The sequence below is a fragment of the Megalops cyprinoides genome, chromosome 5 (genome assembly GCF_013368585.1).
Source record: "Megalops cyprinoides isolate fMegCyp1 chromosome 5, fMegCyp1.pri, whole genome shotgun sequence".
Lineage (NCBI taxonomy): Eukaryota > Metazoa > Chordata > Actinopteri > Elopiformes > Megalopidae > Megalops > Megalops cyprinoides.
Window position 1 is genome coordinate 13,721,162 of NC_050587.1, and position 23,180 is coordinate 13,744,341.

At 40.6% G+C, this 23,180-nt stretch overlaps 2 protein-coding genes across 2 annotated transcripts; one reads left to right on the plus strand and one right to left on the minus strand.

Moving 5' to 3' along the window:
* Nucleotides 1–230: 230 nt before the first annotated feature.
* Nucleotides 231–15,591, minus strand: rcl1 (RNA terminal phosphate cyclase-like 1). The gene is made up of 9 exons (XM_036529054.1): nt 15,445–15,591; nt 13,755–13,826; nt 11,592–11,767; nt 10,713–10,787; nt 10,348–10,472; nt 9,557–9,682; nt 9,154–9,310; nt 2,174–2,277; nt 231–408 (listed from the first exon to the last, which is right to left on the minus strand). Exons 1-9 carry the CDS (start codon nt 15,572–15,574, stop codon nt 255–257), a joined length of 1,119 nt encoding a protein of 372 aa, XP_036384947.1. The 5' UTR covers nt 15,575–15,591; the 3' UTR covers nt 231–254.
* Nucleotides 15,592–16,663: 1,072 nt separating this feature from the next.
* On the plus strand, nt 16,664–23,180 carry LOC118777642 (erythroid membrane-associated protein-like). The gene is made up of 11 exons (XM_036528748.1): nt 16,664–16,806; nt 17,821–17,883; nt 18,438–18,548; nt 18,820–18,930; nt 20,462–20,515; nt 20,801–20,854; nt 21,171–21,251; nt 21,557–21,583; nt 21,940–21,966; nt 22,365–22,391; nt 22,636–23,180. The coding sequence occupies exons 1-11, from the start codon at nt 16,665–16,667 to the stop codon at nt 23,178–23,180; spliced, it is 1,242 nt and encodes a 413-aa protein (XP_036384641.1). The 5' UTR covers nt 16,664.

Here is a 23,180-nt window from a genome sequence, read left to right on the forward strand (position 1 = left end):
AGCGTTAAATCAACATTTGCAGACAATAAACATTCAGTATGCATTTGACTATTTATCCCTGGACTGCTCTTTGGTTGGATACACTGCAATAAGTAATCAAGACTGCAGAAACAGACTGGCTCATCAGGAATTCAGCATGTTTGGACAGGGAACCCTATCAAATGACAGAGAGGAAATGGCTCATTTCAACCAAAAATAATTCAGCATTGACACAAGACACAGAGCTCTGCTCCTGTATAAAAAACATGAAGGCTTTATTTGAGAGTTTTGCTGATGTTGGTAAAGCCAGCTCCGACGCAGGTCATCAGGACCTTGTCCCCTCCCTTCCGGCTGTCCTCCTCCTGCTTCTGCGTCTCCATCTTGAACATGATCTGGAAGAAGTCCCGGATGTGTCGGAGGAACTCTATCCTGGAGGAAGAAAGAACAGGGGCAGGCCGGCGGGGCTGCGTCAGGTTGCGCTCCACTGCTGTCAGACCTCTGCAACAAACACCACCGCCAGTGACGACATACAACCTGACACAGCCTCTCTGGGTAGGCTTTATAGTACACCTTAAAGTGCATATGGGGGAAAGGTACATACATCAACATTTTTTAAGATCACACACGAACCGAATGGTTAAAGTATAAAGGACAAAGTATACTGTCCATTTCACACACCTCTTTCAACCAACATCTCAACAAATTTGTAGGCACTTCATTGTGGAGTCAGTGGATTGAGTGGATTGTGAACTGCTACTAAATACTTCATTGGAGGCAACAGTGTAGGCAGTGGTTAGAGGGCTGGACTTATAACTGGAGAGGGGGGAGCAGTAAGCAGAACAGTGCTGCCTTACAACTGAATGAGACACTTTATCTGAATTGCTTCAGTAAACATCCAATGACAAACGAATGTTTGCTGTGCAAGCTGGCCTGGATAAGGGAGTCTGGTAAGCAAATAAACAATGCAAAGTAACAAACTCCACCGATGCCAAGAATCGAAGTGACCATTGCCCCCTTCCATTGCATCAGAGCACACTGACAGGCAATGACCAAGGACAGGGTGTGCTCAGATAACCTGTCCAGTGGCAGAAAGGTCATCCTGATCAGTCATGTGACTGGTCATGTGACTTTACATATCTAGTGCCTTATACCAGTCCTGGATGGCCACAGTCCAGTTGGTTTTTTTCCCCTCACTCTCTCAATGACTGACATTCCCATAGCCTCACAAGTAGGTAGAGGGGTGAGCTAGAATGATTAAGGCAGTAAAGAGCTAAAGCGCTAATGTAGAAAGGAGACATGCCTGCCCCAGAAAACTGCCCTTCAGAGGTAGGTCTTCAAAGTACAGTCATTAACGGGTCCAACGCAGTGCTATGTATTTTGCTATGTATGGTACATACAAATGTCTACAGGCAATGGACTTGGAGGAGACAGGGAAAAATAATTAAATAATTAAAACTTAAATCTGTGGTGGTCTTCCTGAAGATGTTACAGACCATTGCGATGGCACTGCCAATCTTCAGTTATCATAGTACTGTACTTTAGAGGGACACAGCACCGGTACCATGATAACTGAAAATGGACAGTTCATGTTCCCAGGGCTTTGTGGGAAGGGGCTCTCCACTGACTGAGTACTCCATTCTTAGTGACCCAATATTTCTGACTGGGAGGGAAGTCACCAAACATCTCTGTGAAACACTTCACTTTACCGAACAGATACACATTGCAAATGACCTAGATGCTTCCATAGGTAGAGAGTTTAAACAATATGTTGGGGCTCTGTGAAAATCAAATGTTCCCCAAACCATTTAACAATTTTAAAGTGTGTGAATATTCATCTATTATTTTACTATGCCAAAAACAGGCTGTTGTTTGAGAAATGCATCTACCACACAGACGTACTAGCAGCATTATAAAATTACTTTTGGACACTATGAAGCAGGAAAGTTTGAACTTGTTTAAGAATTCCTGAGATCAAATCTGACAGTGAACATGACTAAGTTAAGCCTCTACCTGGGGTTAAATACTCACAAAATCAAAGACTCCATTCCAACCAAGGGCCAAAGGTTTGCCGAAAACACCACAAACATTTTTTTTCCGAGTATCGGCCTGTTTACCGACCTCAGATGGAATTTCCTGTGATCTGAGAGAACGTTGGATCAAGGTCCCTGCCAAATTCTGTGCACAACTGGCTTACGTGTATGGAGAGAGGGGACCCAGCAGAGCCTTAGACACATCCTGCTGTCCCAGCGTCATGTAGAGAAGCAGCAGACTCTGATTGGTCGAGTCCACGCAGCCACCCTGAAAGAATACACAGAAAAGTAAGAGCGGAACCCCTTGACGTAGCAAATCAATGAAAGTTCTTGGCAAACCGCTTCCAAGCCACAGACGTGAAAGAACAGCCATCTTAAATCATGACAAAGATCTCTCTCAAACACAGGCACACACACAAAAGATGATGCAATTTACTAGTAGATGTTTTTCGTCACAAGCTGTATATCCATCAGCTGGTGGAACCTAGTTCTCATGCCATGTCTGGTGTCTTAAACTCCACATACTTGGAATGTCTGTTTATAGACAGAGAAGGCATTTTTGATTTTTTTTTTCCACGGCTGTGAAGTGGATCATGTGCTGGATTTTCTAAGTTTGCAACTTGTGCGTTTATGCGTGACATCTGGTCAGCATGAATATGATTCAATCACTTAATTACCTTAAAGAACTGAAGGAACGTTGTTTACAGACATCAATTTGATCTGATGTGATTCCTGCCTTTATTGACTGACCTAAATACCTTCTGGAACAAGATGTATGCTGGGAAAACAGAGACAGCAGTCCTCAAGAAAAATACATGATATTATCTTTACATCTAAATGTTTTGAGATCTGAAATATTTGCTTTCATTTGTTCATTATTTTGTTTCACGTTTTAACTTTTACTCCCGGTACATGTCTAGCCTCTCTACTTCCAAACAAACGTATGAGTATAAAAGTGGACAGTTTTAACAAATAAATCCCACTTTCAAAAAAGCACCATTACAGTACATACATGAAAGCAGCTGCAACAACAGGACTCGAATTACATCAGATTTAATGGAAATGTGCAATACTTACACCCTTCCTTAGACAGCATTTTTTCCAGTTCTCCTGTCCACCTCTACAAACCCTTCAAGCAAGGGCCCAAATGGTTTTCAGCTAAACTGGCAATGTACGTGGGTGTGGAGGAGTAAGAGCATGCTGTATGCCCCTGCCATTCACCAAGCTTCTAATGGAAATCATAACTACGCCTAACTCCCAACAGCTGAGCAGCTGCTGGAAACTCCCTAAAATCCCTCCAAAGGAGTATATATCCCATTACCAGCTTTAGGTGAGGGGCCATAACTCAAATTCCTGCTGCTGTGGAGTCTATTTAAGCATATTACTTGATCCTAAAACACAGATAGTTTCAACTCAACTAGTCATGTCCACCTTCTCTCAGCTGTGCAATGTCACATTCTTTGCAAATGAGAAAATCCTGCAAAATTATTATCTATTGATGAGATTTTCACATTTTAAATGTTTCAATGTTCAAATGTTCAATAAAGGCTTGATTCAAGTCTGTTTTTCTTTTCAAAATGTTTGCCAACTATAATGAAACAGAAGACCATGTAACAACCAATGGGGCCAGTAGCTTGAAACTTACTTGCTTATGAAAAATTATTCTATTCATAAAAAGTGCATTTAAGGCATTTAATATCAACCATACATATGTTCCTACTGCACGTAAGCAATAAGTAATTATGACTAATTTCACAATATTGTACTCAGTTTGCTACGCTGTTGTTTTATTGCCAGTATCACAGGGTATAAAATACTTATTAAATGTGACCTGCAAAATTGCGGCTTCCCAAACAAATTTTTGTGGAATTTCATATATATGCAGACAAGTTCACAAAATATATTACTCAGCCCCATCATCACACAACTGAAGCTTTTATTATTCACTTGGTTTGGTATTATGGCTCTAAAACCAAGTTAATAGAGTACGAATAAAGCTAACTTTTAAAAGCAAAAGGCAATAATAAGTTTCAAAGTAGAATGGACATGATTACTTTTCACATGAGTCCCACAATGCACAAGGAGAGAGAACACCAAAGACATTTCCCTCTGGTTCATCAGCTTTAAGTGATTCCTGCATTTTCATAACTATTTATGCCAAGGGTGGGCAGCTAGCTAACCGAAATGGTATTGGCCAGCCAGCACATTTTTCAGTTAATGTTGACAAAAAACAAAAAAGCCTTACAAACCTTAAAATATACCAAAGACCTAATTAAGAAGACGACCACAAGAGGCAGTCTTCGGAACATCGGATTTCTTGTGAACGGTTACTGAAATTCTCATTACCGCACTTTACTTTTTAATGCTTTTTTACGCAACCCAATTTTGGATGCATACTACAGTATGGCCTGATAACCACTACACTCACTGAGGCAAGAGGAATGCAATTCTTCAATACCCTTCCAAGCAATCAACAGCTTTTACATACTAGATGTCGCACAGTGCCCTACAGTGGAAAGGATGCTCATTGGAGGATGAGTGCTATTTCAAATGATGTCATCCGAGTAGCTCATGGGCACCTGACAAATCGCAGGGTGCCTGAGAGCACTGAGACAAGGGAACCCTGGCCAACCTTCCCACTCCTATGTATGGCTGAATGAAGACAACGTGCTCCACCGCTGTGGATCTCCAGTTATCAAAAGCTGATGAACCTGAACCCACACTTTTGGTTTTAACATCATGCAAGGCAGCAGTATAATGGATAAAGAGCAGGACTCGTAACTGAAAGGTTTCCCATTAAATTCCCCGCTGGGGCACTGCTGCTGAACCCTTGGGCAAGGTACTTAGCCCAGAATTGCCTCAGTAAATATGCAGCATAAATGGAGAATATTGTAAAAAACTGCAACCAATGTAAGTCACTCTGGATAAGAGCGTCTGCTAAATGTCAATAATGTGATGTAACATATCAATTGAAATAAGGGTGCCACTTATGAAAATGTGCTTGTAAATGTAGTTATTTCACAACAGTAGTTGATGTGATTGTCCTTCTGTGGTTTAGAACAGAAACACAAATTACACCACAATGCTGATTCCATGGGTGGTCATGCAGCAAGTTGCATTCTTAGCTGGCTGTCTGAGCTGTAATCAGACATTGCCAGAAAGACATTTCAGAAACAGAAAGTTACACACTGCTCCTTTAACTAATATAAAGGAGCCCTGCAGGTCACTTACAAAATGCAGGGATAATTATGGTATTTTACATACTGTGTTAATAGTTTTCTCCAATAATTCAGCTGAGATTTTATGTGCTGTTTAAAGCAACAGCTGCAGAGGTTACATTGGGTCATTCTGGATGATACGCAGACCTTTGGGTAAAGAAGAGATGCATGTTCGTCTTGACAAGCAGAGCTGTTACCACAGTAAGTGGACCTTTTACCAAGACGAGACCTCAGATTATCATACCTGAGGAGAGCACCCTCACTACTCCACATTTAAACAATAACTCTAATGCGTCAGTCCAGCTCTAGAATAGTTCAAAAATGTTGCGTTTGTTACGAGTTACTTAAAAAGACTCACCAATAGTGCCAGGCACATTTATGAGTTTGCATCAACCTGAACGCACCCCATTTGGAAGCAAATCAAAGGGGAAGACATTCAGCCAAACAGAAATCACTCATGTAGCCTACACCTTCCAACAGCACTGCAGCAGCAGTTTTAAAGCTGCATTACATGGGTAAAGTCATAATGGAAAAAATTCTGAAATAGGAATCAGAGACTGAAAGAAAGGAGATCACTTCTCACGACATCAATATCTAACAAACACAGGCGACACAGATGCAAAATGTTCCACACTGTTTGGTCTATGCTTACAGGCAATAACAACCAAACAAAACAATGGTGGCAATGATGTCAACCCATGACTTTCCTCTACAAGACTATTGTTATCTAACATATCACATAGATCTAACATCACGTACAGCTAACAACAGTTTAAAATGTCTCTATGAAGACAAAAATGAAGTTTGGATAACATATATAAAATTCTTTTGTAATAACATAATTCATCTTCTTCCTTACCAATACAGTGCAGTAGGCTACATTAGTAACAGTACAAGCCATTACACTAGCCTTGCCTTGGGCTGTTTTTCAGTTTTAGCTAATTAGCTAAATTTAATAAGACATGTTAGGTAGGCTACCTAGCCAAGCTCTAGCTAGGCTACATATATGCGTCTTTCTTTCAATTTAATGGTTCCATGTCTTCGTTGTCATGTAAGACCATTAAAGATAAGCTGAGATAGTGGAAAGCAAGTCTGATTTAATATAGCTAGTGCAATACTGTATGCAATGCAAGGCTATGAAAAACAGATCTCCTGAACATTTACATTAGCTAACTTGCTGATCATTTGAAAAGCATGGCAGACCTTGCTGGCCAACAAGCATTGCTCTTTTTTTAAACATTGATTAGCTAAAATGGATAGAAATGGCAGAGAACCTTTCATTATCTGTCCGATCAATTTCAAATTCCCATTTAAGCTGCAGCATGCCTCAGGTTTTCTCAGAGACCTCGATCTGGGAAATGGACTCCCAAGTAACATGTAGGATTTCCCCTATCCCTGTTATATCCACATTCCACCACTATATTTCAGTTTTCAATATGAATATGAATCTTAACTGTCATTTATCATTACATGTCCCACTCACTGACCTGCAAAAATGATGGAACTCACTGCATCTCTTGGCAACAAACACCTATGTTGCTATTTTGAAATGAGAACCAACATGAAAAAAAAAAAAACAAAACAGTAAATGATCACCTGGATTGATCTAATCCACAAATCTGTCTTTTCCATAGAATAGCAAGAAAAAAAACCTGCTGAGAATTTGAGGCAAGAAATTCTAGCAATATCAACTGGTCAGATCAGCATGACCATACTGAGAAACACAGAAGCACAGTATTTGAGATTAATTTAGTGTTTATAACGTGATTTTATATCAATTCATATAGATCCAAGTAATAAATGTAGAGCACTTACATTATAACACCCATTTCCTCAATGTGGCTCCAACACTCAATATCCATCCCGTTGCTCCCGTTTACTACAACTGCTAGCCACAGGTATTGATTAACCACTAACCAAACACAGAGATGGGCATGTCTTCCAGGGGACACCAGCACTGGCGTCCGTTTCAAACATTAACAGTTCTCAGCAGGACTTGTTTTTCTCCCCTCACCCCCTACTTTCTGACCAATGAGAAGCAGCCACCGCCATGGCCCACGCTCAAGAGGACACAACAATATTCCGCATTCAAAACGAAATCATCGAATTCCGTGCACTAACAAGACTCACATGCTTTTATGAGACGGGTGACCAGAGGAGTCGCGAGAGAAGCAAGTTAGCCACAAGCTTCTGCTGCTTCAACAGTTTTGATACACTTCTGCAACACAAATCTAAGAAAAAAATTATATGTCATGGATCATCATTAACCACATCATTAAGTCCTGGTGTAGTAGAAGTTCCACAAAACATTACTTGTACCCCATTCTCACAGATGCCTTCCAGACTTTAGAGCAAAAGTACTGACACAGTCACTTGCACAGGTTTTTTCCATATGTATTCTAAGCTGACCCAGAAGGCCAAATGCAATATTCAGTCCCATCTGATTTAAGTGACACATTAGCCAGTGCACCTAGACTTATTTTTCAATATAGTAATATGCTTCCTAGGTATAACGCAAATCAAAACAGGAAAATATTCTTTATTTGTCCATTTGGCTGATTTGTATAAAGACTGCAGGGTCCTACTGTCTTTCATATTTCCTAGAACAGATATCCAAGAAAACCTCTTCCATCTCTCACTACTTCATCCCTGTTATCAATGTCAGCCTGTTTAGCACTTCAGTCATTGATGACATGTAAACCTTACTTCAATCCTGTTGTTCATATTCCTATGACATGTTCACCAACTACTCATGCTACACAATCACCAGTTAACACTTTAGCCAAGCCCTGTAAAGACAACCTTAACACACCAGTCGTTAGATGGGTATGCAAAGCATGCACTAAAACACTTGCTTTATCAACAAATAACATACTTTATCAAAATTTGTTCATGATAAAGTCGGGAAAATACTGTTGAAAACCAGTAACAGGATCCAAATGACATTTCACCTTGAGATACATACTGCATTTGTCTTGCAATTTTTGCAAGTCAAATGTTAAAAACATTTGGATATCACTGCAAACAAGAAAATGGCTATTTATTTGTGTAATATAGAACCAACACTTTTAGACATGCTTGAGAACACAAAGACAACACATGCGTATTTTCCACAATCAAACAAAAGCGTGTCAATCCATGATATCCAAGGCCTAAGCCATTTGGGCTCTATCTCATCTTATTATATACACCTTACATCAGGACGTTTCTATGGGACAACACGCAGTGGGTTTCAGCTAAAAGTTAGAGATGGAAAGGGAAAACATTCTGAAATTTCATGTGACCTTTCTGAGGTAGGAACACTGACATCAACATGCCAAGAATGCACTTCCCCCAAAACAAATTAAGGATCCTGTCTATTTGATATCAAGCTAATAGCATGAGGGCAGTCTCTTGACAAGCAGGTGATATTGTTTTGTTTTCAGTTTTTTTGACTTTCATACTGTTTGACATTGAACAGGTGAAATCACCACTTTGACTTAAAGTACAATGTGGATGTGTTACTGGAATGCATCACAATCGCCAATCAATAATGAAACTGTTAAAAACACTAAAACCTTGACTAAAACACAAACATTTTTTAAATAACATACATAATTTAATACTTTTGATACTCAGTACAGTGTCATCAAAATCTTGAAAATGAACTGATTTTTTTAACTGATCCATTTCCTCTGTTGGCAATTCCTGGTGAATGACATGCTGTATTGCTTGAAGTTAAAAGCAAAAGAACACCCGTGAGGCCACAACGGTGATCCAATGTACTAACCTATGTTGTATGTAGGAGGTGTGTACGTGCAAGCGGAGTTGGATTAACTGCCTAAAGAGCAAATACAAGCAGCGTGTAACAGCCAGGGGACTGCGGCATAACCGAACATGCAGTGTTGCATGCAGACAGGAAGTGAACCAAGCCCAGCTGCGCTCACCCTGTAGACTTCCTCCAGTAGCAGCTTAGCGCAATTGCGGCCCAGGTCCTCTGGCAGTACTGGGTCACCCTGCCCCTGCGGGTTGGAAACCAGCTCCGCGCCGAGGAACGTGCCGCTTGTCGTCTCTGCCACAAGCGTGAGGCCAAAGCCCGGGGACCTGGGAAACAAGAAGTCAGGACACACAAATCAAATAGTCCACCGCAGCTGAAAAAGACACTAACACAGACATTGCAAGGAGTAGTCAACTTTCATGTGACGGAAGCTACAGGTAAAATGCATTGTGAATGTGTGTCTGTTCAAGCCCATGTCATCACACTCAGTTTTTCTATATATGTCGCCACCTAGTGGCCAACATGCAGGCAGTGCCATAAGGAGCAGCTCTGATGTGACTCTCAAGACTTACTTCCCCGAATTGGCACCCTTCATGTGGTCTGTGTAGATGTAAATGTCTGGAATGAATTTGTTCAAAATACTCCTGGCAGAGTCCACTATTCTGTTCGCCATCTGTGGGGAAACTCTAACTGAATATCTAATTAGAAGTGTCAAGGAATCAAAATATTTTAAAGAAAAACTGACAAATTGAGGCATCTGGGGTCATTCTCTGAAGAAAAAAATAAACTCAATGCCCGTTTTGCCATCACCATTTAACGATTAATTTTAAGATTAATATTAATATTAAATTTTCATCATTAAGCAGACACTCTTTTCCACAATGACATAGAGTGTGAGTACAGAGTGCATCCAATGAAGTAGCTTGAAATGTTTCACTAACATAACACCACTAACCACATTCAAACATGCATCAGTGCAAAACACAGTGATGAGATTGCAAGTGCATAACTAACTCAACATGCAAGTGCAACACAAAATTTCCATTACGTTTTACGTGATAACTGCACAATTCCAAGAGAGGTAACCCTCTAGTATCCCTGTATAAATGCGCTGGGAACGAAACCAAACATCTTCTGTGGGTTTATGTTTTTCAGAGATCCTAACAAACTGATTTTGGATTATTTTTCTCCACCACAGAGCTGACAGATAGACATTTAGGAGGTAACATGTCTGAGAACCACAATGCCATGATTTGACAATCACAGAATGCAGAATGGAACCCAAGACTCCCTGGAAAGCAGTAACCCTCTTACTGAGAGGACTATCCTGGATGAATGAATAAAAAATGCAAATTAAGGATACGCTGTTCCACGGATCCTCTTAATTTTGCCTGGATCAGTCAGTTGGACCGGTCGGATGGTCCTGCGGACTGGACAGGAGAACAGCACTTCCCCACCACCCCCTGGGGGCATCCCTCTCTTAACCACCTGCACAGGTAACAGACGGGTAAGATACAACCCCCCCCAAGCACACAGCATGATGCAATTCCAAAAAAAAGCTGTAAATGATATCACTTCAGTAGTTTTTGAAGACTTACAGTTTGCTGAAGACAGATACTTAAACAACATCCATAAAACAAACACATGAAGGGATCAAAGGAAGATAGCTTCAGACGTTCTTCTCTAAATTAACACTGGTGACTAAACCCTGTCCATCACAAGACCCACCTTCAATTCAAGACCTTCTCCATCAAGCCCAAACTTCTTCATCAAGGGGATAGCTGCTGCTTTTAGTGTGTCAACCTAGAAGAGACACAGCCTGGAAGGTTATACGTGCTGTACAGTGACCCATTATTAACCATATACCAAGTAGTGCAATAAACTCATCAGTAACCCTAAAATGGAGGTTGTGAAAGTGCTGAAAATAGCCTAGTTCCCAGGGGACAGTCAGTCTTCATGCAAGGGAATCCAACCACTGAGGTTCTGCTTTGCACAAAGGTTAAACTTCTGCTTTTATGCTTATCTTTTTCCATTTGACCTCTTATACTTAACAGTAGTACAGTATAAGAGGTCTGTAGTAACAGTTTTCATCTCAAGTATCTTGAGGTAACGAAGTAATTTATACTCAGTTTTACAAATCAGTGTTCTCACTATAAATTCTAAGCAGATAAATACAATGGTCTAAAGTGAACTTCTTACTTTTTAATAAAGTTATGAGTCTGCATTGGTTATTTCTTTATCCTGAGTAATGCACCTAAAACACTGTTGCTAAAAAACTGAAATTATTTTGACAGTTATTGAGGAGAAAGTGGTGAGTGATAACTGAAAATATATTAACTCTTATAAAAGCACCATGTATAATCTGAAAAGGCCTTGCATTTATATTTTGTCCCCGTGAAGGACCTAATAATGAAACCAATCAACATTTAGCTCACCCTTCCAACCACTAAAAGTTTAGTCTTAAGGATGTGTTGTCATGAGCAGTTACCACATATTAAAGATGCACCTTTTGAATACAACCTACATTTTAAAAAGGCACTGTTAGATTATGAGATAACTCTAAGGTACAGGAGCACTGGCTGGAGCAGGCAGGAGAGCGTGGCTTACAGATGGGTCCTTCTGGTCATTGGTGATGCCTTTGAGAGTGGCTCGCAGCGGCGTCTTCATGAAGGGCGCGAGCATTAGCAGGGCCTCCAGGTAGTAGCCTATGGAGCGCTGAGGACTGCATTCGTGCTCCACGGTGCCCCCATACAGCAGGCCTGGCTGGTAGAAGAGGACTGTGCCTGTCAGGCAAAAGCACACACAGAAAGCCGGGCACTGGCATCAGAAAACCACTGGAGACTGACTGACGTCTCATATCGACTTTCAACTTAGCCCGGTATTGAAATCTGAGGGGCCCCTCCTAAGTGGATCAGTCGGTGTGGTGCTCGTCTTGAGTGCAGGCACAGGCCTATGGCTCAGGCTCAGAGATGGCTGACTGGGAGCCCATAGAGGCAGAACAAATTAGCTTTGTCCTGCTTTGGAGAGGGGCGGATAGGTTGGCTAGCGTCTCCTTCTTGCACAGCTCTCAGATACTCTGCATTTCATCAGGCACCAGTAAGTTGCTTGGATAACGTCAGCGGAGCAGCATCTACACTCTAATGAGTGCTCACTATACTGTGGAGCGCTGTGTGACTACTAGTGTGAAAAACAGCCGTTGACTGTGCACGAGTGACTGAATTAGTTTCACCTCGGCGCTCCAGCGAGAGTGCAGAGGTCGTCGCATGAGCGCAAAGGTTGTCACGCATCCAAAAACAAGGCTGCACAAAGGGGAAACACACAGACAAGAAGACCTGACATGCTAGCTGAATATTGGCCCTCAAATGCAGTTCTTAATGACCTTTTTCCAAAAGTTCTTCCGCTACTTTTATAGTGCTAGGTTGTTTGCCTTAAATGAATGGCAAGGTACGGTGCAATTGCTACACCTATGTCAGAACTAACGGAATTAGGTTTCCATTAAAGTGCCGATGTTAACTCTTAATATGGAGAAATAAATAAAAAAAAAACTGGATTAAAATCATTTATTGTACCTAATTAATATTTCACATGGATAGATTTTCAGCTTTGAAAAGTGAGAAATTATGCTTCAAAAGAATCACAGTCTGAAAGAATCAACAGTCTAAAATTGTTGCATACAGATTTTGCCAGAAAGACCCCCCCTGGTTATCCACATCAGAAACTGTTTATGGGAATGGTTTACTAGATGAAAGAGTAAAAGCATAAGGGTAAACTACAGGGATTTTAGTCACATTTTTAAAGTTTTCCCATCCATGAGTCCTCAAGCAGTTCAGTCAACAAGGTGTTTGCTTTGAGCACAAGCCTATGACCCAGGTTTGAAACTGCTCGGGATTGGACAGAGGTGGAATGAAATTGGATTCTTGGGAGCAGGGGTGGGTAGGTCAGCCAGGACTTCTCACCGCCCTCAGACACCTTGCGATTTGTTAGACACCGGTCAGTTGCTTAGATGATGTTAGCAGAGTAGCACCTGTCCTCCAATGAGCATCCACTCCACTACAGTGTGCTGTGTGACTTGTAGCATGAAAAACAGCCAGTGGAGATGGTATTGGAGGTTTGCATTCATCTTGCTCCAGCACTACCGCCCACGTTAGGGGTGCAACGGATCACAAAACTCACAGTTCGGATCATATCACGGTTTTTGAGTCACGGATAGGATTATTTTTCGAATCAGCAAAAAAAAGGGGAGACAAATATAACTTTGCTTTCCATTTATTACTTAAAGAACTTAAAGAACACTTAAAGCAAGGAATTTTTGCCCATGGTCTTAAATGAAAACAACATTCAAAATGTCCAATGTTTAAATAATTCTTAAAATAAAATGTTCAATACTTAATTGTTAAAGTAAATTGCAATATGAGCACTTATTCTGCTGTTCTTCGGCTGAGTCCGAAATCACTCCCTATTCACTATATAGTGCATATATACACATTTCACACTTGATCGTTGGACTTAACTGCCAGCTAGCTAGATTTGGGGAATTATTACTTTAAAAAGTAACAGCAGCAGTAAAACTGTATTTCACACTATTATGGTTAAACTTCGCAATTAATCCGCGGTTCACATGCGTGCCGAACCATGGGGGGGGGGGGGGGGGGGGTTGGTACGTATCATGGATCAACTACGGTCCGTTACACCACTAGCCCGCCTGCACAGTTTACAATTGGTAATACCAAAAATCAGGGTTACATGGGGGGTATTCATTACAAAGCTTACCTGTCTGATTAATTTCGATCCTGGTGCCATTGGTTATCTTGTCCATTAGCCTGATGAAGCTGGCTTCAAAGTCTGTGGAGTTCATATCACAGTTGAAGTAATCAATCAAGTTACATACCCCTCTAGAAATGCATGTTTTGTTGGACTTCATATGAACAAATCAATTATAGTATGCAGAAATTACTCATTTCAGACAACTGTTTGATCAGAAACTCCTGATTACTTGTGCTTCAAAGAGCATAACAAACAAATCACAGAAATAACCAAGCTACTACTATATATAGGGGTGGCTTATATGCCTTCTGCTAGGGTAGGTTTGCTCTAGAAACACTGTTGGCTGTCCACAGGTATACAGACATGCAGTTAATCTGGGTCAGTGGAAATGTTATTGTTAACACCAGTTTTAACCAATATGCCACAGACATTGCTAAATGTACAAAAAAATGAGCGAGAAATAGAAACTCTCGACGCTGCACAAAAAGCTACAATTTTAACCTAACTTTGGACATTTTAAGGCAAGCACAGCGCTTAGTGTGAAATGTATTCAGAAGAACTGACCACCTTTTGCGGCAAAACCCCCTAAGCGCACACGGCCTTTCCATCACATCCACAGCTGCCGGTGCTTGCCATAATACCAACAATGTTTAGCGAGGAGATCGGCTACATAGGATGAAGTGTGGTTATCCAGACAGACCACACAGAGGTAATACTTATGTAATGGAGTGGAAAATTGACCATCAGAAGAAAAAAATTAAGGAAGAAAGCAAGAGATGATCCATAATTGGTCATGTATTGTGTGGTCCCATGAAGTTCGTTTCGAATTCTCTGCGTTAAAAAGGAGATGAGATGGTGCAGAACTAAACGTTGATATAAGAACTCTGACTTTAGGGTTATTGCATTCACTTCAAAAGAAACCCAAATGGCTTCACTTTTGGTGTTGTGTGAGTACGTATGGGCTACACCCACACAACATGTAACTTAGATGAATGGCTTTCCTTTCATTGAGACATACTAGCGCCTGGCTATCAACGCAAAACAAAACAGCTACTCCAACAATACGCCAACTCACAGTCTCCACCGAGCTAGCCAACATTTCCACACTGACAGACAGCTTAGCTTGCCAGCTATGCGGTCTACAACATATTCAGCGATATCGTTAGTTAGTTAGTTCATCTAGGTCCAGTGAACGAGCGCAATGCCCAATAGCTCATTTACCATTCCTTACCATACAGTTAGTTGCAGCTATCTAGCCAGCTGCCAGCTATTTGCTAGCCACCCATAAGTCACTTTTAAGTCCAAGATGTTAACTAGTCATCCAGCTAATTAACGATCACTTAAGAAGTGTAAGTTAATTTGGTATTAAATGCGTCGCTACCCAAATTACAACAATCATCACCGCGTGAACAGTCTCCAACTTTCTATTGGTATCTAACATCGAAGGTAGCCAACTAAAACTCGACATTTAGTTCGTGCATATTCCGAACGCGAATTCCCACAGCCACTTTGATAACAACTAGCTACCTTCATAATTATTCTGGTGAATTCGTCCTGCGCAATTCCACAAGGTATAAACATTGCTACGCAGCTGCAATAATACAACTTGCAACTGCGTAGTAGCTAGCCACCTAGCTAAAAATCTCGTCCAATATGTCACTCAAACGTAATGACAAATTCAGTTTGTTACACATACCTCTGAGTCCAGGATTGTCATCTTTAGATCGTATGTTTCGGATTTTGACCCGTTTCCCGCTTAAAGTTGATAAAACAAGCCTCTGTCTGAAAAAATTGCAACCATCGTAGGTGAGTCCCTGGTTCGCCATGTTGTTGTTGCTCCAGCTCCAGCTGAATCCACGTGTTTTAGGATAGACAGGATATGTTGGGGAGGGGTCAAGGGTCATCTGACTACAGGACGTGAGGAGGAACACACTGCGCTTTCGCGTTGCGACTAGACGGACAACGTTGACGTCACCACGTGACTGGTAAAGCAGGGGACGCCAGAAAAACTAATGGATGTCCTCTATTTACATGAAAAGAGCACTTGAATAGTTTATACGGGATTACGTTTGTAAAGAAACCCTCACACACTTCAGTGCAGAGCATTGGATGAAACAATGGTAAATGGACTGCATTTATATAGCGCTTTTCTACTCATTTGAGTACTCAAAGCACTTCACAGTTATATGCCTCACATCTACCTACCAGTGGCAGAGGCTGCTATACAGGCTTACCAACTGGCCACTGGGAGTTGTTGAGGGTTTAGTGTCTTGCTCAAGGACACTTCGACACAGGATGAGCCAGATTCAAACCAGGGACTTTCCAATCCCTAGTCGACTGCTCTAGCTCCTGAGCCACTGTCACCCCCCAATAAGTCTCCAGAGCTATGTCCCCAAAGAAAGAATTAAATATGATGTGTTTTGGACAAAGGTTATTTTGCAGGATGAAACAGTCTTGCAGATATTTTCTCCATTCCCTAATTTGCTAGAACATGTTTCCTGTGGACATAGAAACATATAGGAAGGCATAAGATAGACTACATGTATAATCACTGTGATTTTATTGTATGTGATGTTACACACTGTGTTGCAAGATATTCTTTATTGGCAGAAGTGTGTTACAGTGGCTCTTAAACTAGAGCCTGAAGTTTGTAGGTCTGACTCAGCACCAATGTTGCAGTGTGGTGGCTGGCACCAGCAAGGGGCCCAGACAACACAGCACAGAAATGTGCAAAAGAGAGAAGTGTGTGATGAACACCATGTGAAAGGGGAAACCCCTGTAACCTCAGCTTAGTCACTTCAAACCCACCACTGACTTCTTCCCCTAAAACTGTATGCCCAGAGAGCCTCCAGAAAGATACACAAGCCACTCACAACAACTGTCACAATTTTCTCTGTCTAAGCTGAAAAGTGAGGCATGGAGATGGAGGTGTACAGCACTCCTCAGAAGATGAAGGAGGACACGGCTGAGTACAGCTTCATGCTGCCATGCTTGCAAGACACCGTGCCAGGAGAAGATCCGGAGGTGCATGGAGTTGCTCCAGGAGGAGATGAGCCAGGTACACCTTTAAATGTTCTGTACTGTACTGTGGAATGTTAGTATTAATACAAGTATAGCCATTTTTATGAATGCAATTTTCTACATGTTGAATTCTGCATAGCATAGAGTACTTTGATTTATTTACTTTTATTCATGTCTAAATATCCACAAAAATCAGGCTAGTAAAAAGATACAGAGACTTAATTTTTTATATATATGTTTTTTATAATTTTTTTTTCCTGCTTAAAATTGAAAAACTCTTTAATCTTACGTGCTTAGGTGAAATCATCTTTAAGGCACATTTAATGTTATTTGTCATGTATCTGTGAATGTCAAATCTGCAAATGGATGCATTTCAATAAATTCACAGAATGTACTGTGGAAATGTTCAAGGCTTTTTTGCCAGGTTATTGTTAATTGTTTACAGCGATGTGAGTGTGAATGCATTCTTAATTCCTATGTGTGCAGACACAAATAAACATAAATTGAACCAGTAGCCTCTCCTCATTTATCCAATCTTACACTCAGTGTGATTACTTAACAATTCTAAATCAAGTTTTCCTTCAAACTTCTACATATGTGATGTGTAAGCACAAGCTGCAGAGCACAGCTATGTCATACCACAGATATTTTATTTACTGCACAGATAGTCAACTTGGTATCATTAACACTGACAATTTTATCACTGACATTGTTGAAGATGCATAGTCGATGACAGAATATAACAACGCACTACAATGTCCTAGACAAGGAAATACAGTCAACAGAAGAAATACAGGAGCTGAATATCTGTCAGTAAATGGAATGTCTGTGCTTGTGTTTGTGCTTTTTTAATATTTGATAGTAGTCTGAATTAATAACATTTGGTAAATCTACATTTTATTTGCTAGCTGAATCTCCCCCACACAGTCATACCAGTTAGCCAGGTAAGTTCAGAATGTTAACAAAACCCTGGACCTGACCTGTAGTTCATTCAGATTTAAATAATTAATCCAATTAACTAATTTAAGCTATCTGCCCCTATCTCTTTCAGGAGGTCCTGATCCACGTTCCTCTCTCCCTCTACCAACTCCCAGCCAGTGTGACTACAGCACAGGTGCTCCTCATGCACAGCTACCTCCAGCTGCCCTGCCCCTACTTGGCTGGAATGTTTTCAAAGCCAAAATTTGCTTGGCTTCAAAGCTAAAAATTTGTAGTGACCCAGCAAATACTACATTGTGTTTTCTTACCAAAACTGCATAGCCAAAGATACTTCTTTGTGAGTCCATGGTTGGTTGATGAATACTTAATGGATTTCTTCCTTAGTAGGGCAGAGATCACCAAGCCATGCAAAAAAGATTAAACAAAGCTTGGTGGTCAGACAGCAAGAAGAAAGCCACACGGAGACAGTGGAGTGGGGTGGGTGGAAAAAGCCATTGACAGTAATGAAAAGGGACTGTATTTTATTTTAGACCTAATTGAAGTCAGGCTTTGGTATAGTGGGCACATTGTAGCAACTTCTGTGACTTCTGCGGTTAATGTAAGAACAACAGTAGTCACCACAAGTTTGCTCAAGTGTAGTTTCCCTAAGACAAGTTGGTGACTATATAAGGTAAAGTCATGCTACCCTCATTAAAGCTGTATTTCTCCTCCATGTTTTGTACACCTCAGTGCTAAGGAGTAGTGAAATAAGCCTGGTGGACCCATATGGCAGTGTGGAAATGAGATCCTCTGGAATTTACACCCCCATGCACAGAGCTGACCCAGGGACACCGCTAACTGGTAGAGTGCCGCTTGAATCAGTATGATTGGTCATTGTGATTGACATCAGCAGAAACGGACACAGCGTGATTAAGTCTGCCAGTTTAGAGGCCTCCTTTTTAGATTTTATTTCTTCACCAGAGGGCGCAGTTGTACCCCAAGCAGTTTCAGGCAAAGCATAAGGAGTAGATCCCCTCCATGCTTAAGCACAACTAAACAAAACATTATTTACAGACCTATTGTGAAGTGCATGATTCTGTACATATAAATATGTTTGTCATTTCTTCCTCAGCAGGTCAGAGCGTCCCTGGGAAAGACAAGATGTACAAAATGACATTACTGCTGTTTACTACTCTGTGGATCATCACGCTGATCTCTCTTGTTGCAACACTGCACTTCTGCTGTAAGTTTACCGCTATAAGATGTGCAAAACTAAAAATGTAAAGCCCTGTTTTCTCAATGTTTCTTTTAGTGTAAGCCACAAATACACCGTTAATTGCCTTTAATTGACTCAGAGGCCAAACTGAAGAACTGTCAGAACAGAGCCTCTCTGGACTGGACTTCTACTGCAAGTGTTATAATAAGGGTTTTACTATCAGAACAGAAACAAACTGCACTGGGTCTCTGCTGTGTTAATAAAGAGTTTATTATAAAAATGAATATTTGTGAAGATACACCAGAGCTTGCAATGTAAATGTAGTTAAGATGCTTTATGTGGGTGTGGATGAAATATTATCAAAAAATAATGCCAAGATAATTCGTTTCTGCCAATCAGGCACATATTATTAAGTTTGATCCTTTGCATTGTGCACTTATACTAAACATTTTAAATTAGACTTAATTTCATCTTCTCTTTATGTCAGAATGAAGATTATCCTCATTTCAAGAGCTGTGTCCCCCAGCTCAATAAAAGACAGTTGTCCACTTACAGGTAGAGGCACAGAAACAGGGACCAGTATGGGGCAACCACAGGAAGTGCAGAAGTGTGGGGAAGTGTAAGATTACAGGAGCTGGGTCATGCCTGTTTGCGTTGCAGCTGGGCAGCCATTGGAGTTTAGCTCGCACTGAAACCTCTCTCAGTGTCTCTTTCGTCTTTCAGCGCAGCAGAGTGAGACAAAGATCTCTCAGAACCTTTCTGTCACCTTTGGTAGGTTTACATTTTACACTGTGGTAATTAACCTCAAAGTCACATAGAGAAGAATGGGAAAATATGGATGAGGAGGACAGAGAAGTCAGAGTTGTAGTCCAGCTGTCTGATATCTAATGAGCAGCATCCAAGTATGTTCATCATGGGATCACAGTAGCCATATTCTGTGGACACCTGAAGTTAAAAAGTTTGGACATACTTTTCTTTCTTTATTTTTACTTTTGTCTACATTTTAGAACAATAGTAAAGACATCAAAACTATCAAATAACACAAATGGAATTATGCAGTGACCAAAAAAGTGCTATAAAAAATCTGAACTATTTTATATTCTAGATTCTAGATTCTAGATAGCCCTGAGTGCAAGCTGAGCTCCACAGCTGGGGTCTGACCCTAGCCTTGCTGTCAGCCAACAATGACCCACAGCAGAAGAATTTGGCTTTGTTCTGCTGAGGATAGGGGTGGATATGTCAGGGCTACTCACCACAACACTCTCAGACACCATGCAATTTGTCAGGTGCCTACAAGGTCGCTAGCAGAGTAGGGCTTACCCTCCAATGAGCATCCACTTTGTTGTAGTGCACTATGTGACTCAGATGAAGGAGGGGAAAAGCGTTATGATGCTGCATAACGCGTTATGATGATGCTGAAAAGCGTTATGATGCTATATATATATATATGTGTGTGTGTGTGTGTGTGTGTGTGTGTGTGTGTGTATTCAGATCTTCTTGTTGTGAGTTCAACTTGTCTGTTTACAAATTTTTGTGTTCTATTCATGTAATCTGTCAGTTCAACAGTCATCTACAATTAAAACTGAAATGGAGCCACAGAAAATGATCTCAGGTCAGTCTCTGACTGAAGGAATGCACAGCAGAGATACTGTAACAGAATTTTCAATATGTTCTTGCACATTTTACATTGCCCTTTAAATGATCCGGCAGGCAGGAAAAGAGCACTGGTCAGTGGTTCTCTTGCCCTGTGACTTGCCATGTGTAATGGTAAATCTTAAGGAGCTGCATTTGCCTAATTCCAAATGTTTTGTTCCATTGTTAAGATGTATAGTAACAGCACATGCTGTTTATCTGACTGCTGATAACTAATTTGTAATCTTTCTGTGTAATATTTCAGATCAGCAATCAGCTGCAGTGAGAATGGAAATGGAGTTAAGGAAAATGATCTCAGGTCAGCTCCTGACTGAGGGAACACACAACAGAGATATTCTAACAAAACAGTATTCAGTATATTCTTTGCGCATTTTCACATTTTATGAAAACAAAGGACTCAACTATAATTTTTTTTATAAGCCAGAAAATAATGGCAAAATCTGCTGTATGGGTTTGATAACCTCTGCATAGCTCTTCAGATAGATTACACAGTGAAATATAATGCCATCTCTTACGTGTGTGCATGTGCACATGTGCGTGCATGCGTGTGTGTGTGTGTGTGTGTGTGTGTGCGCGCACGTGCCTGTTTGTGTGTGTGTGTATGTGTGTAACAGAACTGCAGATGGAGGTGGAGGACTTGGATCATTTCTACTCCCCTCGAATGATGTGCACTCCCAATAACTCCAACCCAGCCAGTACGTTCATACATGTTTCTCAGTAACGAAAGAGAAAGAGAAAGAGGAATACATTTTGTCATTATTATTTCACTTGAAATAAATCCAGGGATTTATAGCTCACTGATGGCAGATGCTATGCTAATGATGAGAACTTCAATAATACATTTAATAACACCTGTAATGCTCCTTCTCATTATGATTATAAGAACAAAAACAATGTGTCTTCACAAGTTGGACTCTAATGAGTATTCTAATAACAAGACTGCATTCAAGCGATCAGTTAATTTTCAGTTTTAATTTCTTCTGTTTTTACATTTCCTCAGCCATAGACCAAATGTCAGCAATGTCAAGTAAGTTTTTGGGAGTTCAATTAATTCTACTACATTCTGTGAAGCCCCAAATCTGTTTTTGTCATTAAGACTGAGATTTGATCTAATTTGTTTAAAAAAAAATTAACTCAACTTTAAGCACATATAGCACTGCAATTTCATCCTGCAGCTTGATCCTCATTCTGGGCCTGAATAAATAATTTGAGAAATGTTGTTAAATACAAAAACCTAATTATTTACTTTTGAATATGATTTATGGCACTGAAAAATTATGGATAATTATACACAATTTTAACACTTACAGATATAATCACATTGAACAAAAAAGTGTTTTTATATTAAAAAAAAGATTAATCGAACCTTTTGTTTTCCTGTAGAAAAACATCCCATCATAATTAAATCAGGTAATTCTGATGCTTCCTTCCTGAAAACACAAAAAAACACTCCCACAATATAATCCTGATTCACATTAATATGGCATGTTAATAACATAACACAAAAGCTCCAGATCCTCTCCTAACTGAAAATGCATTCAGCAGTCTAACCATACAGCACAGTGATTTTACTCCATACTCTGGAGTGAGTCCCATCACACAAAACAGTTCATCTAATCATACGGCACAGAGAATCAAATCATACAGCACAGAGATTCTAATCATACAGCACAGAGAATTTGAACATGCACCACAAAGAATCAAATCATACAGCACAGAGAGTTTGATCATACAGCACAGTTAATCTAATCATGCAGCACAACCATCTAACAAATCTAGCCAATCTAACAAAATGACTCTTCTTCCAGTGTGGAAGTGGATTCAAGAAGCAGCAGGTAGGACTGTGTTTGAGTTTAATTATGCCAGGGGAAAAAAATACATTTAATTTTGAGGGCTTTTGTTTCTAGCTGGCATGACCTATGAGAGGGTTTTGAGAGAAAGTAAACTGAGACCAAGGCTATGACAGTGCAGCTCATCCAATACAGCAATTAAATACAAGTCAGTGATTATTAATGGATTTCTGTAGTCTGTCTGACACCAGGTAAACCAGAGGGGCTGTGCATTGCTTTGTCTCCACAGTGAATGTGACTCTGGACCCTGATACAGCACATCCCAAACTTGTCCTATCCAAGGACAAGAAGAAAGTGAGGCTTGGACCCAATCGACAGGTTCTCCGTGACACCCCAGAAAGATTTAATTATGTTGTCTGTGTCCTGGGAAAGCAGGGGATAACTTCAGGACGACATTATTGGGAAATAGAAGTGAAAAGTAAAACTGATTGGACTATTGGGGTTGCCTTGGGCAATAGTAGCAGACATGGGAAAATTCTGTTTGACCCTCAGGAAGGCTTCTGGACTGTGAGACTAAAAGATGGGAAGTACTTTGCTCAGGCTGAAGACACTGGCTCACTCTTACTGACAGAGACACCTAGGACAGTGGGGGTGTATGTGGATTATGATGGAGGTCAGGTCTCCTTTTACAATGTGGAGGCCAGGTCGCAAATCTACTCCTTCATGGGTTACACCTTTACTGGTAAAATCTATCCATTATTCAGACCTGGCCTCAGTGACAATGGTAAAAACACAGCCCCATTGATCATATCTCCTACCAAACACACTGGCTGA

What these genes read in the sequence shown, in the direction of transcription:
- rcl1 (XM_036529054.1), bottom strand. Translation starts at nt 15,574, where the DNA reads ATGGCGAACCAGGGACTCACCTACGATGGTTGCAATTTTTTCAGACAG. An exon ending in GAGAAGGTCTTGAATTGAAG is followed by an intron (nt 10,473 to 10,712) that starts GTGGGTCTTGTG and finishes TTACCTGTGCAG; the next exon opens with GTGGTTAAGAGAGGGATGCC. An exon ending in TACTGGAGGAAGTCTACAGG is followed by an intron (nt 2,278 to 9,153) that starts GTGAGCGCAGCT and finishes GTATTCTTTCAG; the next exon opens with GGTGGCTGCGTGGACTCGAC.
- LOC118777642 (XM_036528748.1), top strand. Translation starts at nt 16,665, where the DNA reads ATGGAGATGGAGGTGTACAGCACTCCTCAGAAGATGAAGGAGGACACG. An exon ending in TCCAGGAGGAGATGAGCCAG is followed by an intron (nt 16,807 to 17,820) that starts GTACACCTTTAA and finishes TATCTCTTTCAG; the next exon opens with GAGGTCCTGATCCACGTTCC. An exon ending in CAATAACTCCAACCCAGCCA is followed by an intron (nt 21,252 to 21,556) that starts GTACGTTCATAC and finishes ACATTTCCTCAG; the next exon opens with CCATAGACCAAATGTCAGCA.